At 45.8% G+C, this 19,793-nt stretch overlaps 1 protein-coding gene across 1 annotated transcript in view; it reads right to left on the bottom strand.

Annotated features, from left to right (window-relative positions):
- LOC134380763 (protein disulfide-isomerase-like protein of the testis) overlaps positions 1 to 19,793 on the bottom strand; it is a 52,983-nt gene that overhangs the window by 10,883 nt on the left and 22,307 nt on the right. The window contains exons 4-9 of the mRNA XM_063100894.1: positions 19,174 to 19,382; positions 12,587 to 12,793; positions 6,529 to 6,662; positions 5,221 to 5,358; positions 2,211 to 2,321; positions 2,000 to 2,125 (exon numbers count right to left, since the gene is read on the bottom strand). Coding sequence (XP_062956964.1) covers positions 2,000 to 2,125; positions 2,211 to 2,321; positions 5,221 to 5,358; positions 6,529 to 6,662; positions 12,587 to 12,793; positions 19,174 to 19,375 — 918 coding nt within the window. The 5' untranslated portion in view covers positions 19,376 to 19,382. The remainder of the gene's footprint in view (positions 1 to 1,999; positions 2,126 to 2,210; positions 2,322 to 5,220; positions 5,359 to 6,528; positions 6,663 to 12,586; positions 12,794 to 19,173; positions 19,383 to 19,793) is intronic.

The following is a 19,793-nucleotide window of genomic DNA, read 5'->3' as shown; positions in this document are numbered from 1 at the left end:
GGGAAAACAATGAGATTGCAGTGAATTTAATTAGGTCAAACAATCTTAGAGTGTAACATTGACAAAACCAGGAAATACATTTATGAGAGGTATTTCTGTGATTGGAACAATTTTCCAGAAAATAATGTGGTGGGATGTAGTATAAATATTAGGTATGTTCACACTCTAATGGCTTTACTCTATGTTTATTTTAGGATTCAAAGTCTTTAATTTTTTTTTTCTTTTTTTCTTTTTTCTGACTGGTAAGGGGATTGCAACCCTCGGCACAGTGTGGTCTGCACCGCGCTCAGCCAGTGAACGCACCGGCCATCCCTATATAGGATCAGAACCCATGGCCTCAGTGCTACCAGCGCCGCACTCTCCCGAGTGAGCCACGGGGCCAGCCCAAAGTCTTTAATTTTTAAAAAAATTTCAGAGTAAGGGCTGGCTGGTTAGAGCATGGTCTTATAACACCAAGGTCAAGGGTTCAGTTCCCCTTACCAATCAGCCACCAAAAAAAAAAAATTTTTTTTTCAGAATAATTTTCTTCAAAAGAAAAACCCTGCCACAATCATACTTCTTATAAAAATAAAGAGAAAAATTAAGTAAGTAGCCCTCATAGTCTGGGTGGTGGGAACTACATTAAATATAGGTACAGCACTTAGAAACTGATTTATTTGTAATGATAATAATGGTAAAAATAAATAAGCACCATTTATTGTACTTTTGCTCATTGCTTTACATATAGTCTAATTCTTACTACTCTCCATTTTACACATGAGGAGACTGAGGTTAAGAAACTTAACTAAGACATGTATTGTCTTATAATATGCTTACAATATGCTATGTGCTTGTAAGAGGAAGAGAATTTGGACTGGTAACTATGCAATGTTAAAAGTCAGAATCTCAGCAATTACTTGCCAGAAAAATCTGTGCTGCTCCTCACCTTGAGGCTTTTCAGACTCCCTGACCTCATGCAGAGTGGTCTTTCCTTCCCTGACCTCATGCAGAGTGGTCTTTCCTTCCCTGACCTCATGCAGAGAGGTCTTTCCTTCCCCACATCCAAGCCAGACGCTGCCATCACCCACTCTTAGCAGAGCGCAGTCTCTCAAAAAAGCTGCCCAACCAGCATGTTCCCATGGTAGATTTATTCAAAAGATGAGTGAAAAAGGAGCAAAGGTTTGGTGAAAAAAGGAAGAGATACTGGGCAAGAAGAATGGAGGAGACTGATTTTAAATTAAATAGTAAATAATATGTAGCATTAACATGTGTTGGGGCCAGAAAAGTGATACTCCAAAGTGAAGGCCTCACAGGCAGCCTCAAAAGCAGAGTTTTCCTCTGACCTTCTCTGGCCCTCCTGTCTCTCAGCCTCATTCTCCCCTGAGGCAAGCCGTAGAATCTAGAATCCCTCTTCCCCAAGGCAGGTCACAGGTATACTCTAATCTTCCCCCTGCCTCTCTGTCTTGGAGATGGTCATAAAGAAACTCTCTGACCCACCCTGTCTGATTGTAGGTCATAAGACCCCCATTCGAGAAAGGGCTCTGCTCCCTACCCTGGAGGGAGGAATGCTACGCAGACACGCCAGGTAGAATCGGGACAGACAGGCCTTGCTGGGAATCCCCCCTCAGTCTGTGAGGGTTAGGCCATACTTTTCTTGTCCATTCACATTTCTACACAGCTGTGCCTGCTTCACAGAGCCTAAGCATAAATATGGACAATTTCCCCTTCACATTTGGGTTTTTATTCTGAAGGCTCCCATGTCACATAAAACTGTGACATAATAAAATTTGTTATGCTTTTTCTGCATATTAACCTGTGTTTATCAGGTGATTTTTCAGAGAACCTTCAGGGGGTTGAAGGAGATGTCTATCCTTGGCCTTACATGCACAAATCAATAAATTTGTATGCAGATATTTTGGGACTTAATTTATAATAACCATGGCAAGCAAATGGTCTCAGGGTCTGCACATCTTAGATTCCCATCCAAGAGCCTGAAAGAGCAATGGCACCCTCTACAAACCTTGTTCTGGAATTCTTTCGATGCCAATTTATAATGTTGAATTATGAGACCATATGATTCGGAGCTTTTGGAGACAAAGAGCAGCATGTGATTCGGAATATGCAGTTCATAAATGAGATCCTTATTCTGCAATTAACATGAAAACATGTCATCCTGAGCACACACAGCCTCCCCAGCTACCCTTCTCCAGGGGACCGCCTTGCTTACTGACCTCAGAGTTGTATTCAATCACGAAATCTGTAAGGTGCTGTTTTATGACTCGATTGAGATCATACTTGTTGGTACTGTCATTAATCAGCTCCTGGCGTTTCACAATTTTTCCCTTGGACAAGAGAAGAAAAACATTGGAGGGCAGTCACTTCCACGATATTGACACTTAATAAATATAAATAGCACAATTTTCCCCTTGGATAAAAGGAACACACTGAGGCATGGTGGCAGATGTAATCCATAATCCAGGAACCTGCTAAATATGAATGGCGGGGCATATTATCCTGTGGGTGGAACATAGGTATGTGGCCCTCATGAAAATCTCAGATCTACAACAGGGATTGTAATTCACAACCCTAGTTGTCAGGCTCTGAAATTCATCAAAATATTTGTGCAGAGGCTGAGCAGTTTCTCACACACGACTCCCCACTAATGACAGAGGGTGTCAGGGATACTAACGCAAGCCCATTCCTGGGAGACTCAGGACTTCCCTGATGGACGATTTTGATGAACTTTCTTAGAACCCCACTGCAGTCAAAGACTCATCCCCCAACCTTCTTCCCTTTCAACGGGTCAGACCTTCCTCATGGTCCGATGGCTCTCAGAGTCTGTCACAGCTCTCTGTTTTCCTTCAGAGGCATTTTCCCTAATAAATATTTTGTGTGTCTAATCCTGACTGACTGCTTCTCAGAAGGACCTGTATTAACACAGGGAATGATATAATTCTCTGTAGCTCGGGAAGGAGAAAGAAGCAGCTATCTCCTAATTTCTATTCTATCTCCTTCCCTTCATCTCCCCAATCCCACCCTGGTTCAAACCTCTCCCCTGGACTCCTGCAGAGTCTCCTACTGGTCTTCCAGCTTCTCTCCTTGCTGCCCTCAATCCACCCCGCAAAGTTCAGGCAGAGTGATGTTGTCAGAACACAAGCCTGACTATGTCATTTTCTCACTTAAATACTTTATAGCCCAAGTTGTCCTCCAGATAAAGTACAGACTCTTTACTGGTCATAATAGTAGTCTAATAATACTAACTGCAGAGCTCACGTTATGCCAGCCGCTGTTCTAAGCATGTTATATGCATGAACTTATCTAATCTTCATAACATCTCATTGAACTGTGCGCCATCAACTCTCCCATTTACAGACGAGGGACCAAGGCACAGAGAAGTGAAGTAGCCCAAGGATGCTAAGCCCATGAGAGGCGGAGGAGGACTCAAGCCCAGGCAGTCTGGCTCCAGGGCTCATGCTCTTACCCATTAAAATATACCAGATCTCTCTCAAATGTATTTCCCAAGTTTGCTATTTGGGTTTTGATTTTCTGATGGGGTTTATTCTGCAGAACTTATAAATTTTCGTGTGGCCCAAATCTATTGGTATTTTTCTTTTCATCATTTCTGGGGTTTCTGTCTTGCTTTATAAAAAACAAACTATCCCATGGCATCTTCTACTCTTTCTATGATTTTATTTTTCATACTTTTGAGTTAGGAATCAATCTGGAATTTAATTTGGGATAAGATGTGATGTATGGATCCAGGTTCAGTTTTTTCCCAAGTGGCTACCCAATTGTCTCAACACTATTCACTCAGTAATACATATTTCCTCAGTAATCTAAAATATCATCTTTATCACATACTAAATTTCCGTTAAGTATTTGAATCTATTCTGGACTCTATGCTGTCCCATCCAAAAACACAAATCAGCTTATTTTACTCCCCAGCTTAAAACTTTTCAATGACTTCCACGGGCTAAAAAACAAAAAAAAGTCTCAGAGTCTTCTCTGAAACTCAAGCACATCTGGGTATCGCTCCACCTACCTCCTGCGTGGCCTTGGGCAAGTCACCCAGCCTCTCTCGGCCATATCTGTAAGTAACACGGCTGTTGTAAAGATGTGGCTTTGTGTGGGGAGAGAGTAAGGCACGTCCCCAGGAACCGGCCACAGTGTCTAGAGCAGCATTATTCACTAGAACTCTCCGTGATGATGGAAATGCTCTGTAAATCTATGCTGTCCAATACCATAGCCACCAGTGACATGTGGCTATGGAGCACTTGAAATGTGGCTAGTGTGATTGAGAAACTAAAATTTTAATTTAATTAATTTTAATTAAGTTTAAATAGTCACACGTGACTAGTGGCTGCCATATTGGATGGCTCAGGTCTAGATCCCAGAGAGGGAGAGGAGGAAGGTACTCAGTGGGCACAGATCCATGAAAGGCCCTGTGGATCTTTCTAAGGGTTTCAGTCTTTACCCTATTATTATGACGCCATTAAAGGACTTTCAGAGGGGAGAAAGGGAGTGACCATCAGATGTGAATTTTGTTAAGACTGCTCTTTAGAGGACAAGAGTAGATCGTTGGGTGGCTGTTGCAAGAGGCTGTGGCAGGTGATGGTCACTTGACCTGGGATGGTAGCAGTAGAGACAGAGATAAACAAATTCAAGGGACATTTTGGATAGAAAATCAATAGGATTGGAGTGATAGGTTGGTTATGAGGGGCGAAGAAGAGGGAGGTGTTAGAATGGTGCCTGGGTTTTCTGGCTTCTTAACTGGATGGGAGAGATGGTGGCACCATTTACTGATTGAGAGAAAGAAAACACTGAAAGAGGACTTGCTGAGAAGATTGTGACTTTGGGTTTAGCCATGTTGTGACATCTGGTGATGCACATGAAGGTCTGGAGATGAGAGAAGTCTGGCTGGAGATGGGTGTTTATAAGTCATGGGTGTATAGATGTTAATTGCTGATGGTGAAAGGTGAAGCATGGACCAGAAGAAAAAAGGGCATGGGACTGAGCCTTGATGAATGGGGTGCACCAGTTAAAGGAAGGAGGAGGAGTTTACAGTGGAGAATGGCTAGAAAGGCCACAGAAACACCAGGAGACTCCAATTTCACAGAAGTCAACTAGTCCAACGCCGCTTAGCTCAAAAGTGGCAGAACCAGAATTTGTATCCCCAACACATAAACTTTCCCCTGATTTAAACTAGAGACACCCTCACTAGCAATAGGATCAAGGTCCTACCTTTTTAAACACCAGGACGCTGTCAAGGGTGACATGGAAACGCCCAATGGAGTTTCCAATCGCTATCACCCCAAACGTGAGCTCCGGGAAGTCCTTGATCACGTCATAGAACAATTCTGCTACTTCTTCCTCTAAGTCCTGTGTGAGGAAGAACGCTTGGTGAGGCTTTGGTAGGAAGCAGAGACGTCTGGCTTATCTAAGGGCAGGATAGAAATGGTGGTCAATCAGTCTCCTCACTTTTCTAAGTTCTGGGGTTTTGTTGGGTCACTGAAAACCCCTTTCATGAATATTTCATATCCAGAAGGCTTCTCTGGCTATGACTAAAGCCACCATAGGCAAATCCTCAGAGATTAATGGAGAGAATTGATAAACTTGACCTTTTCCAATTATTAAAGGTTCTTTTAACCTGAGGATTGAGACTTTTTAATATTTGTTCCTTTATTGCTTTCAGAAGAGGCAATTGACTAGAACACATTTGGTAGCAAACGTGAACTTGGTATCAAGATTGACTCCAGTTTCAGCCTTCACTCTTCAGCTTGAAAGGAAATCGGGCCCAGAAATGCTGTCAAAGACGAGGATGACAAGAACAGGCACACACGCTCCACATTTGTAAACAAGACGCCAAAGTCCTGACTTCTACTGAGACAGGGAGGATTCATCAGCTTACAGTGAGTGAGCTAAGACTCACGAGGAACTCATTCTCTAAAAGCAAAAATAATTTGCAATTTATCTATAAATACAAAAAATAAAATTAATAAAAATCTATCGTGAGACATTTTACTATCATATCCAAGCTGTTTGTCCTTCCCTGCTGCACCTGTGATGAGGGTTGGCGTATTTGCAAATGGGTGCGTGTTTATAATGCGTTACTGGTTTTAGCATATGGGGATGTTTGGGGAGACTTTAGGGAGAGAGGCTGGCCTGGCCCAAGCATGGCTGGTGGCTGTCAGAAGCATAAAAAGCAATGGTTCTCAAATGAGAAAATAAGACATTCCCTTATTCAACAATGTTCTCAATGGACCCCCCAAAAGATGAGTTACACTATTAAAACCAATTGAATGAATATGTCAGTCTCCTCTCCTTTCTTTCATTCCTGTCCATCTCTCTGGCCAGCTTCTCTTACCACTCCAACTTCCATCTTTTCTTTCTTCATTTAAACCTTGGAGCCCCCCTAGAAAACCAGCTTATTGGATGGGGAAAATTGGGTGTGGAACAACCCAAGTGGCAGAGTCTCCCCACCTCACCCCTTCCCAGACCCAGCACCTCCTATCAGTCGAAAAGCCCCCTCCCACCTCTTGACCTCAGTACCTGGAAGAAGCCAATGATGACCAAGGGCCTGGACTTTACAAACTCTACCACCTGCTGGCTGTTGTTGAACAAAAATGCTTTCTGGCCAATTTGTCTTCTCAACCAAACGACCAAGGCAGTAGATTCAACCACTCCTGGAGAGAGATACAGTCAAATGGATCCCATAGAAGTTTCCTCTTGAACTGGAGCAAGACCTGTCCTCCCCAAGTTTAATGAGTAGAAGTATCTTGTCTTTGGCTCCCACCCCTTGGAGGCAAAGGTCAGTTCCTCTATTTCCCCTCTCCCCCACCTCCAAGGCATGGACATTAACAACAGCAGCTAAATGTTATGGGGCACTTACCAAGGGCCAGACACTGTGCTGAGTGTTTTGCATGTATTAAACTTTCACAGCAACCCTATGGGACAGATACTCTTACTGTCCCCATTTTGCAGATGAGGAAATCAAGGTTCAACTTGCCAACAGCCACCCAACTAGAAAACCTGGGGATCAAAGCTAAGAGGAAGCATTTCCAGTCTTCCTTCTTATGCACTCTCCAAGGCGACAGGAAGATGGATTTATTTTTCAAAAATATAAATAAAATATAAATAAAAATACCAGCTAGCTCTGTAACCTTGGGAATATCCCATTATCCCTCTGTGCTTCCAATTTCTCAGTTGAGACCCGAATGTCCTCCAAGGTCATAGGATCCTGACTTCCATTTTTCAGCTACCTTACAGGAGGTGCCAAGCACACAAAAGGCTTAGCTTCTAAGGCTTTTTAGGACACACATACCATATCTGGGAAGATAAAATGGTGAGCCCGAATGTACACAAGGCTATATACAGATGGAGTATGTTCCCTAGGATAATTAACTTCACATGATGGCAAGTAATTAAAGTATCATTTTATATCCAAGTCTGCTATAGAACAAAATAGAACATTTTAAATGAGTTTATGAGATAAAGCAGTATGTGCTATAAGTTGCTTTGAACTATATCCACAGATCTTTATTCATTCACTCATTCATTCATTCCTTCATTTGACAAATACATACTAAGTGCCTATTATGCTATCAAGTGCCACACTTTGTCCTGGGGACGTAAAAGTAAGCAGAAACGAACACATCACCACCATTTTGCGGCTGTCATTCTGTCAAGGAAGACAGTCATCAAATAATCACCTGAATAGTGTATAATCACACCCAAAGGAAGAATCCAAAAGCAAAAGTCTGTGAGTCTGCAGCAAAGATACCTGACAGGCTGTGAAACCAAGGAAGGCTCCCTGGAGGAAGCCACACGTGCACTGAGAACTGAAGGGCACAGAGGTGCTAACTAGGAGGTGGCAAGGAGAGGGAGAAGGTCTGGGCAGAGCACAGGCCCCTCCCCCCAACGCAAAGGCCCTGCGGCAGGGTGAGTGACTGAAGGGGCGTGATGAACGTTCCCTGAGCTGCCATGTCAGCTGCAGAAGGACTCTGCTTTCAGTGCCTTTGTCTGCATTTCCTAAGGACATCAGGCCTTTAAAAAACTTATAATGAAGTATGTCTGCATGCAGAAAGGAGAACAAATTCCAATGTGCAGTATGATGAATTTTCACAAAGCAAACACACTTTTGCACCTATCATCCACATAGAGAAACAGAACATCACCAGCCCCTCAGAAGTCCCTGTCATGCCTCCTCCCAGCTCCTCTCCTCACCCGGTGTAACTACTATCCTAACATCTAACAGCACGCACGGTCTGCCGGTTCCTGAACTTCGTATTCACCCATGCTGTTAATGCACTTGGAGATTCGTCCCACTGCTGCGTAGCGTTCCACTGAGTGAATATTCCACAGTCCGTCTACCCATTCTCTGCTGACAGGCACCGGTCATTTACAGTGTGGGGCCACTACAAATGAATTCTCGTGCATGTCTCTGGGGCACAGGGTATGCACTTCTGTTGGGTACACGGCCAGGAGTAGAATTTCCGGCCACAGCAGATGCCATGTTTGGCTTTAGGAGACACTCATACAGATAAGGCTATTTAAAAAGCCCCAGTGAGTCACACCTATAGAAGTTCACATGAGGATTACATGGTGGCTTCAAGAGACCGAGAGGAAGGGAAGGCTTCATGCCACCTTCAGACCATGGCACTCCCCCTGCCCACTGCTGTCACCCCTCCTCTGAGATTTCAGCCTGAAGCTGAGTTTCCATTTCCACAGTGTTCACAGCCATCTTTAGGAAAAAAGCAGGCAAATATGGAAACACACTCTTTTTCTTAAAGGCATTTGCTGGCAAAATTATGGTGTAATTGCACTGAAAGGGATTGGTTTAAAAATTCTGAAAATATCAAAAAAGATGGACAAAACCCTCCAAATGAGTTAAATTTCAGGTCATCAGAAGCATCGTTCTGATCGTGCCTTGTTCCGCCAGTGCCCCTGCCCGGGCCGGCCGGCCTTTCCTGAGCTCTGCACAGGCAGCTCCCTCTGCTGACTGAACTCTCAGTGTCTCTTCTCTTACCCCACCCCACCCCTACCCAGTTATTCTCTGTCTTGTGACCTGTTCTATTTTCTTCACTGAGTATCACTTTCTGAAATTATTTTGATGATTTTTTGTTAACTTGCTCGGTGTGAGTTCCCAGGAGCTCCTGTAATGCCTGGCACACACTAGTTGCTCAAGAAATCATCCTAGGATGAATGAATGAGGTGAATGAATCCTTACGTAAGCTGGCCTGAGGGAACTTGATATCGGCCACCTTCTCTGGGATGTAGGAGATCCGTTTACCCCCTGGACCCCATGGGACTGAGGTAGCTATGAACTTGGCAAATAGTTTATTTCTGAGTGCCTGCAGCTTGGGCACTGTCCTCGCGGGGCATGGTGCCTCCCCTGGCACTTGGCCCTGAGACAGAGGACACAGTGACAATTGAGGTGTGAATGTTATGTCAATGATTGACCGGGGCCAGTGTTTGGCTGCATATTTACAGGCACAAGCTGTGAATGCATCATTAATAGAGGCCCTGGGGGCAACCTGAGCCTCTCTCCCTACAGGGAGGTGGCCAAGGCCACATCTCCCACCATCAGTCCTTGGAGATTAAGAGGAGAACAGGACTGGAGCTTTGACCTAGCAAGGACTAAATCCCACCTGCCTCCTAAGAGAAGTTTTTGTAAAAGTCACAAGGCAGGGGACTGTCAGAACTGGCATTACTCATTCAGTTTAGAAAATGAGAAATAGGAAGCTTGGATCTAAAAGATGTATTCAGGGGCCAGCCTGTGGCTCACTCGGGAGAGTGCAGTGCTGATAACAACAAGACCATGGGTTCAGATCCTGTATAGGGATGGCCAGTTCACTCACTGGCTGAGCGTGGTGCCGATAACACCAAGCCAAGGGTTAAGATCCCCTTACTGGTCATCTTTTATTTTATTTATTTTATTTATTTTATTTATTTTTTTTTTGTCGTTTCTTCATGACCGGCACTCAGCCAGTGAGTGCACCAGTCAGTCCTATATAGGATCCGAACCCACGGCGGGAGCGTCGCCACGCTGCCAGCGCAGCACTCTACCAAGTGCGCCACGGGCTTGGCCCCGCTGGTCATCTTTTAAAAAAAAATAAATAAAATAAAAGATGTATTCAAATTACCATAGCAATCCCATCCCATTCAAACTCAAAATCTACCTATTAAAAACCTAATTGTTCCAGGCACTGGACTAGGGTCAGGAAACTAATAGTTTAATAATAATAATAAACACATCTGCCATTTATTTAGAGTACAGCACAATGTAGAGCAGGGTTCCACATACTATAGCCTATTGGCCAAATCTGGCTCACTGCTTGATTTTATAAATAAAGTTTTACTGGAACACAGCCACACCCATTCATTGACATATTGCTGCTTTCATACTGCATCAGCAGAGTTGAGTAGTTGTGACAGAGGTCGTCTGGCTCATAAGGCCTAAACTATTTATTATCTGACCCTTTTCAGAAAAATTTGCGACCCCGCCACTCAATAGCTGGGGAGCTTCGAGGTACCTTTCTGTTCCTCAGTTTCTCCATCTGTAATAGCACCTGCTACACTGGGTTGTTGTGTAATAGCAGCTCCTACATTGGGTTGAGAAGGGGCTAGAACAGAACACAGTAAACGCTGCAAGTATGTGTCAGGCCCTGTGCCTTGCCGGCAACCCCAGGGTGTAGATATTTTCACCATCCCCATTTCACAGAAGAAGAAATGGAGGTTTGACAAGAGGAAGTGATTGTTCCTCAGGCATGTAGTAAGGATTTGGACCCAGAGGGGTGTGCTGTTGATTCCAGTAGCCTCTTCAGAAGAGCCAAGAACAGAAGTGAGATTGGCCCCTGCCCTTATGATGCTCTCAGTAGACAACAAGGAACAGATACAAACCTGCAGGTGAGGACCTTGATGGGAGAAGCACAGGTGCTGTGGGATCACAGAAGTGGATCCAGCACCCCGACCCGGGTAGTCAGGGGAGACTTCCTGGAGGAGGTGATGATAAAGATTCCCACATGGCAGAGAAAGTCCCAGGCACTGGCTCCCACCACGAAGGAGGCTCAGGGGTCAAAGGCACTGGGGACCTTTCCTGCCAGCTTCACTCATGGTCTGGAAGTATCCACAGTCACCTCGCTGCCTCTAACTGGAGTCAGCTCTCACCTGTCCTTCAGGAGGGAAGGACATCCCAGCACCTGGGCCACTGCATGAGCAGATATGGACATCGGCGAAGTAACCTTGGGCTTCTCATTTCTTCATAGCCCTCCCCAAAGCCAACACATCACAAAGGGCTCCTTGCTTGGGATCAGTGGGTCCCTGATGTTGAGGGTCATCACTCAATATCCACAGGAGGCAGCGGTCTCTGCCACTTCTTTCGCTGCTCCTGCCCTCTCTCGCCATCTCTCCTCTTATCCCCCTACATGCACCGCCCTCCCCACAAGCCTGTTTGGAGCCACAGACCTGCCAGGTCTCTGATGTAACCGCCCTGAGCTTCTTTTCTGCAGCACCATCCTTGGCAAGTCCGTCCTGTGTCTCTCATGCCCTGCTGTGCCCGTTCTGAGAACTGCAAGGCATCCTGCTGCCCATGCAGGTGTTGGCAGCACTTGCTGGCCACTTGGTTCTTGCAACAACACTCAGTTAGGCTTACTGGAAGCTGCTGTATAGCAGACCCTGTGAAAGGCAGTCCCAGTTTCCTGAGACTCAATCATTCAACACATATCTAATGGAACATTCTACCAGTGTAGTAGGGGCAGTGCTGGGCACTTCCATGTTTATCAGCATTATTACATCCATCTATCCATCTGTCCATCTGCATCCATTTATGCAGTCATATATGTAACTTTTTAAAAAATTAGGGCCTATCATGTGCCATATGGAGGCACATAATCTTCCAAACATCCTCAACATCAAGATAGGGCTTGACACGTGGTAGGCTTTCAATAAATGGGTGTCAAATAAATGAATGAATGAGTTAATGAATGATGATAGAAGTGAAAGTGTTTAGTAGATGCTGCATTCCAAACTGTCTTGCTCTATCATCTCCAAGTCTTCTTTTTCACTAACTAGTGCTTCCTTGGTTAGTACCCTGTCAAAATCATTCTAAAGTAGAAGACTGGGGGCAAGGAGTAGAATTAGGAACTTAGTCTCTGGTCTCTGGTAGTTTATAAGCCATGCACTCCATGCTCCCACCTCTTGGTGTTTCTAGGGCCTATCAGCTGAGATGCAGGCTGTGACAGAGGTAGCTACATGTCACAATTTTCCCTATGGACACAGAACCGAACTATATTTCTCAGCCTTTCCTGCAGTTGGGTGGGGCCAAATAACAGACTTCTAGTTAATAGAATGCAAATAGAAGTGATGTTCACCACTTCCAGGCCAGGGCCATGCACACCATCCAAGGAGGTGATATTCTGCCTCCTCACCTCAACTGCTGGCCAGACACAGACACAAGAACAGGTGGCTCCAATATCCTAGAGAAGGGTAGAGCCACAGGGTGGAAGGAGCCTGAGAGGCTGTGTGGAGCAGAGCCTCCAACCTCCACCCTCTGACTGTCAAGTGGGCTTTACATGAACATGAAATAAACTTGACACACAAGCACCATTACCTTTGCAGCTGATGGGCTCCAACCTGTTGCCCTCAAAAAACAGCTTCAACTGTGGGGCTTTCTTAACCTCAAACTCCTGCTGAAGCTCCTTCTCCATGGTGATGTCTACTTTGCCAAAACCGAGCCCGTTCTTGCCTTTGCCCATGATCTCCACGGCTTTGCCCAGCTCCTCAGCCATGTTCCTGGATTGCTTTGAGGATGGGTTGTCTGAAAGAGCCAGTGTAAAGACAAAACTCGCAGGAGCTTTTTCTCCCTCCCCATCTCACAAGGTGGACTCTTTGTTTGGCCTGTGCAGTGGATTTAATGACCCTCCCAAAGTCACTGAAATTTAATCCTCACTGTAATTGTTGAGGGTGGGAAATTTTATATGATAATTGAAAGATGGGACTTTGAAGAGGTGATTAGATTGTAAGGACCATGCCCTAGTTCATGGGCATGGTTCTGAGGGCTTTAAAAAGAGAGCACATGAGAGTCTCTCTTTCTCTGCTCCATCATTTTCTGACATGTGAGACCCCTGGGTCACTGTTGCCACCACCAAGGCTCTCACCAGATGTGTTCCTGGACTTGGGACTTCTCAGCCTCAGAAACTGTAAGCAATAAATTTAGTTTTCTTTATAAGTTACCCAGTTTCATGTATTTTGCTATAAGCAACAGAAACGGACTAGCACAGAAAATTGGTACCAGAAGTGGGGTCTTACTTACAACAAATACTTGAAAATGTGGAAGTGGCTTTGGAACTGGGTGTTGAGGAAAGGCTGGAAGAATTTGAAGAAGGGGGCTAGGAAAAGCCTAGCTGCTGGTAGGAGTTTAGAAGATAAGAAAACCAGGGAAAGTTTGGAATGTTTTAGGGATTTGTTAAATGGCAGTGACCAGGATACTTATGGAAGTATGGACTGTAAAGACCACTCTGACGAGGTCTCAGATAGAAATAAAAAGGGACTTACTGGAAACTGGGGCAGGCTGCTTAGTTCCTGGGCCTTTCTAGTGCTCAGCTGATAATGGGTAAGTTTTCATAAATGTGACAGGATGTAAGACACAGTGGTTCACGAAATTAGACAATTTGGAAGATGTCCATCAGGGTTTTTTAGGTTCAGTAGTACTGGAAACAATACAACTTTGGGAAACTTAATCTCTCTAAGCTCCACTTTTCTCTTGTGTAAAATGCGGAAAATAATAGCAGCTACCTCATGGAGTTGTCAGAGTTAAATGAAATTTAACAAACAGTTTATATATTGCTTATTATTTCCCAAGAGTTTTAACTCGCTTACTCCTTCCAATAACTGCGTGGGGTGGTATTATTATTATTATCTCAGTTTTATAGATGAGGGAACTGAGGCACAACAAAATGACCTACTTGCCCAAGACCATACCACTGTGGAGCTGTAGCCAGGATCCCAACTCCCTCAGTCCAGTGGCAGAGTTTCCACTCTCTAACCTCCACTAGGCATGTAAAACACTTAGCATAGGGCCGGCCCCATGGCGCACTCGGGAGACTGCAGCGCTTGGGAGCGCAGCGGCGCTCCCGCCGCGGGTTTGCCGCAGGTTCGGATCCTGTATAGGAATGGCCAGTGAGCTCACTGGCTGAGCACGGTGCGGGTGAAACCGCACCAAGAGTTGCGATCCCCTTACCGGTCACAAAAAGAAAAAAACAAACAAACAAAAAACACTTAGCATAATGCCCAGCACATGGAAAGGACATAATGCATTATTCTTACTATTATTATTATTGTAAAATTTCTGTGGTCAGAAACTGGGGTGGGGGGAAGAGAGAGGGAGAGAGATTTCATAAGCGCCATCTGGTGGACTGCCACAGGTAAGGAAGGCCAGGTGGGGGGGTGGTGACGATGCTTCCCTATCTCCTATGTGAACACTCCCTTGGAGAGAGACCTGACATTCTCCATTAAGAGATCTGATGCTCTGGTTTCCTTGGCCTCTCACATTGCTGGGCAGTGAGGTGGTGGTGGGTGTAGACCTTTTCTGGAAACAGCTACAGGGAGCCAGCAAGTGACTTTGGCAGTGGGCTTTCTGGCTTAATTTCTGGCCTAAATGGTAGAGGACTAAAAGGTGCTCAAGTCTGCCTTTCTTCCTCGTGGTAACATTGTGAGACTGTGGGTCCTGCACTGCCCCGTGTCTGAGGCAGGTAGACCAAGCCAGGGCAGGGGCTCTTTGATTCCCTTTCAAGCCAGAACTCTTATCTTTCTCAAACCCCATTTCCATCTGGAGCACTTGGAAAAAGTGCAAATCACCTCCACTGCTGAGGGCATGTTCCAAGTCTAAGAGAGAGGTCTTTTGTAAAGCACAGCCCAGAAAGCTGGGCCCCGGGACAGCTGGCACACACCCCACTGCCAGGCAGCCCATCTGCTCCTGCAGTGGAACCTGAAAGTGAATGATTGTTTTCATTAAACTCCCAATCAATGGATGGGAAGTGGGGACTTTGCGCCTCTCTTGTAGATCGATGCCTCTCCACTGCCTGCTTTATCACCATCATCACCTTCGATACCCTCCATCATCAGCAGTGGCAGGAACTGGCCTTCTGCCAGCCACTCTGGTCCACAGGCCTCTCCCCGGCTTCCTTGTGGATTTGGCCATGCTGAGCTCAGGGTTCCTGATTGACACAGCATCCAAATCTGAGTTTCTAAGGGCAGAAGCTCAGGGCGAGAGAAACACTTGGAATGATTGTCCAAATGTTGGAGCTTTTAGAGGTTTCATACAAAGTCCAGTGCCCCTGAGTGTCTGAAATGGAAGTGAGAGAAAGGAGTTGTGGCAGCTGGAATGCTGCGATCTGAGCACTAGATGGATAAGACCTAACAGTAATAGTCATGGGGATTCATTCATTTCATTCATTCATTCATTCAACAAGTCATTTCTAGGATATACCATATGCCAGGCACTATTCCAGGTATTGGGGATATAACAGTGAACAACCAGATAAAAATCCCTGCTGTCACTGAAGAAGGCAGAAAATAAACAAAATAAAGAAATAAAGTATATGTTGTGTTAATATTGTGCTCCATAAAAATATACAGTTATTGTGGGTCAATTAAGAAAAATAAATGAAAAAGAGAGAAATAGAGAGTAGAATAGTGGTTACCAGAGGCAGAGAAATGAGTGGGGACGGGCTGGAGAGAGGTTGGTAGACTGGTGCAGAGTTACCTCTGCCTTAAGGAAGAGTAGTAATGACCCTAGACAGCTCCTAATAAATCTTATCTTGGCCTCTCCCTACTAAAGATAGTCTTTCCTTCTCTCCTTGACTGATTCAAGTTAATTTTGAAGGAAAAAACCATGGGCCATTCATTCATTCACTCAACATCTGTGGAGGCTGCCATGTTCCAAGCACAACGCCAGATGTTAGGAATCAAGAGATGAGTAAGATCTGCCCCCATGAAACATGCAAGTTTAAAAGCAGTTTTGATACCGTATGGCAAATGCTATGGAAGGGAGAAGCATAGAGGGCTGCATAAGCACGTGGGAGGCCCGGACAGTCTAACTGGGAGTGAGGGCGGGCACGGCCTCCTGACAGGAGCTTAAACCCCAAAGTCCAGGCAAGGACGTGCAAGGAGAACTGGATATGGCAGAGGGATTTAGGAGGTGGCATCAACAGGACATGTTAATGGTTTAGATGCAAGAATCAAGAATGACCTTGAAGTTTCTGACTTTGCCACTGGGCAGATGGTGGAGCTGTTTGTGAAAGCAGAACCTGAGAAGAAGCAGGTTGTTGGGACCAAATCAAACATGCTGAGGTCTGTTTTGGATACAGGTGGCTTTGAGACATGCAAGGGACATCTGAGAAGAAAGGTCCCACCGACCACTGGCTCTTGGGCCTCCTCAGAGAGATGAGAAACTGAGCAGCAGTTGAGGATTTGAGAATTACTGAGGCAGTCCCTGTGGGCAATGCCTGAAAATTCCTTTTGTAAAGAGCCCATTTGTCCTTGGAAAAAAAGCTTTTATAATGCTTTCCCCAAGCGATTAGTTTTTTCAAAGGTCACTTCAGAAGGCCTGCCAGTTTTTGAGAATTCATTTTGATTTAAATTGTGTATTGGCAGAAATCAAAGATTCAAATGTAATAATTTTAATTGAGTTTCTCTTTTAGATATCAAAATCTCTGCTGGGGTTGAGTTCACTGCTTTCAAATACCTGCTAGTGGGAAGGCTTGAAGTTTAAAGTGTTTAAATTGGCTGTTATCAAATGCAATTAAAGAATGTAAAATTGATTAGCCCTCTCTGTAGCCCCAGGTTCAGTGTCAATCACTAAGTTATAAGACACAATGAACCATGAACTCACCCTTCCTCAGTCTAAGACATGAGGGGCCGTGGCCATGCCGGACGGGCTGCTCAGCTGCTGCAGCTGGAAAGATTGTTTCTGAGGACAAGCCCTAACCACTAGTTCTGCACCTCGGGGCACCCAAAGTACAGAGCTTAGATTATTTTAATGGCATGCATAGCATTTGCATTAGTTCATTTTTGTTGCCTGTAACAAAATATCTAAAACTGAATGATTTATAAAGAAGTAAAATTTATTTCTTACAGTTTCACAGGCTGGAAAGTCCAAAGTCCAGGAAACATATCTGATGAGGGCCCTCTTCCTGGTGGGGTGACTCTCTACAGCAACTCAGGGTGTCACATAGTGAGAGTGGGTTGTGAAAGAAAGAGCTAAGCTTCTCACTCGCTCTCCTTCTAAAGCCATCAGAACCACGCCCATTACTCTGTGAATGGATCAGTCCTCTCACAAGGGCACAGTCCTCACAATCTAATCACCTCCTGAATGCCCACCTTTCAAAGACCAAGATTGGATTTCCTCTTAACACTGTTACAATGGGGGTCAAGTTTCCAATACATGAGCTTTCAGGGGACACACCTGACCCATAGCAGCATTTTAAAGAGTTTCTCGTGACTTGTGACATTTATGGCTTAAACTGTAAAGTGCTTAAGAAGAGAAACTGAGACTCTTTTTCTCTGGGACCACCACAGACCCCACCCAGGGTCTGGCACCGAGCAGAGCTGTCTCAAAATGGGGTGAATAAGACACAGTAGCTTCTGCCTGTGGGGTGCTTGCTAGGAGCTGGGGCCTACCCCTCTGAGCCCACTTTTATCCTCACGACAGCCTGCAAGGGAGGAATTATTACCTTGCTGTACAGATGAGGAACCCAGCAATGACAATGATAGTGAAGCCAATATATTCTTAAGCTCTTATTTTGCACCAGCCCCTGTGCTAATCATATTATCCCACCTAATCTCCACGGTAACCCTACATATTATATAATGTTATTGAATCCCCCATTTTGCAGCCAGGTAAAGAGAGGCTCAGAGTGCTCAAGATCACATGCCCAAGGTCACCAGCTGGTGAGTGGCAGAGCCTAGCATTTGAATGTAGGACCTTAGCCTCTAAAGCTGACCTTCGCCACATTACACTGTACCGGTTGGACTGGAAATAAAAATGAGACTATAGAAGGTTATGGTTAGAGAGGGGTAAACGGAGAGAGGGAGAAAGGACTGTTCCAGAACAGCAGCGAGAGCAGGAGGGAAGGGGGACATGGGTGGACGGTGGCTTGGGAAGGGGCAGAAACCAAGATGGGAAAGGCACCCTGCCCTCCCCTGCCCTGCTCAGCTCTGCAACCTCAGGCTCTGCCTGGCCTGCAGAAACCTGGGTGCTGGTTAGGCCTGGCACATCCTGGAAGCAGGCCTTGGGGATTGACATGGAGCCAGCCACTTTCCAGGAGTGGCTCTGATGGCAGGATTATGAATCCAGTGCTCACATCTGCTTCCTGCATCCCCAAATCCTTCCATGGGAAAGTGGTACATTACAGGGTCTGTGGTCCTCACTTGTGCTGTGTGACCTTGGGCAAATCACTTGGCCTTTCTGAGTTTTTGTTTCCTCAGCTATAAAATAGGGCAATGCATAGTGCCCGCCACCCTAGGTTGTGAGGATCAAATGACTTGACACTTCATGAGGTGCTTAGGACAGTGCCCAGCACACAGTGAGTGCTCAGTGGTGAAGGCTGCTATGAAAATCCCTTATGCTGTGTCCCAGGGCACAGCTCTGAGCCAGCATCTCGGGAAGCAGCCTGTTCTCACCCCACTCTCTGCTGACGCCAAGAACAACAGTCCAAAGAACAAAGCAGACATGCAAAGCTCAGCTGGTTAAGGCAACAGTCTACAACGTCCTTGAGCACAACTGCTGTCATTTACAGCTCTCTGGTTGTGCTCCAGGAACTTAGCACATCTTATTTAGTCTTCACAATAATCCAGCATGGGCATTATGTTTATGCCCATTTTACAGAGGAGAAAACTGAGGCTCAGAATGGTATACACCTGAGGGTAACACCTGGCTCCTTGTCTTCAGTGGGACAGAGGAGCCACGTACAAGTCCAAGGTGAAAGTGGCAGCACAGTCCCTTGCAATCTGTTTAACTTCCTTGGGCCTCAGTATTCTCATCTGGAAATGGGGAGAATGTTACATATATATATGTATTTTTTAAAATTAATAATGCGTTCTCATGTGTTTAGCAATAGGTAAAACTCCTCTGGCCCAAAAAGCAAGGAGGCAGGCCTCACCCTGCTTGTCACCCAACACCCCGGAGGGGACACTCACGGAAAAGCACCATGAGGAAGCGGGTCTGGTTCAGCATCTGGGTCAGGCCAGCGGGCGTTAGCACCAGCAGGTTACGTTCCTCTAGGATGTGCAAGGGCTGGGATATGTTGATGCTGGGAACACTGGCGTCCACCTCTGGTGAGCTGTGGACAGTGTGGACACAAGAGGCCACCAGCAGCAGGGGCGTCCAGAGCATCTCCATGGCTGTGCTGCAGGAGCAGAAGGAGCAGAGCCCTTATCAGCACAGGTGGCAAGCCCCACGTCGTCACTACTCCCACCCTTCCTCGTCTGCTATTCGGTGTTTGGTGAATGTGGACTGAGCTCTGCCCACTGCCTCCCAGCAGTGCCCGCAGCTTGGCAGCAGCACCAGAGAAGAGGTAGTAGGTCCATGTCAAGACCAGTGGTGATGGCCTGGGGAAGCTCAGAGCAGCAGGGCCCCACCCGGAGCAGCAGGACGCTGACTCAAACACAGGCCACTCTAGCCCAAAGGCTTCCCAGCCAGTGAGACCTTTGCAGAGACGGGGTCCTATTGTAGAGTCCTGGCGTGGGCCTCTGGATCTGAAATAACTGGTGCCACCCCCCATCACAGCCTCCCAGGAATCTCTCTGCTGACAATGCCC

Source organism: Cynocephalus volans, chromosome 6 (genome assembly GCF_027409185.1).
Source record: "Cynocephalus volans isolate mCynVol1 chromosome 6, mCynVol1.pri, whole genome shotgun sequence".
NCBI lineage: Eukaryota > Metazoa > Chordata > Mammalia > Dermoptera > Cynocephalidae > Cynocephalus > Cynocephalus volans.
This window is presented reverse-complemented; position numbering and strand designations above follow the sequence as displayed.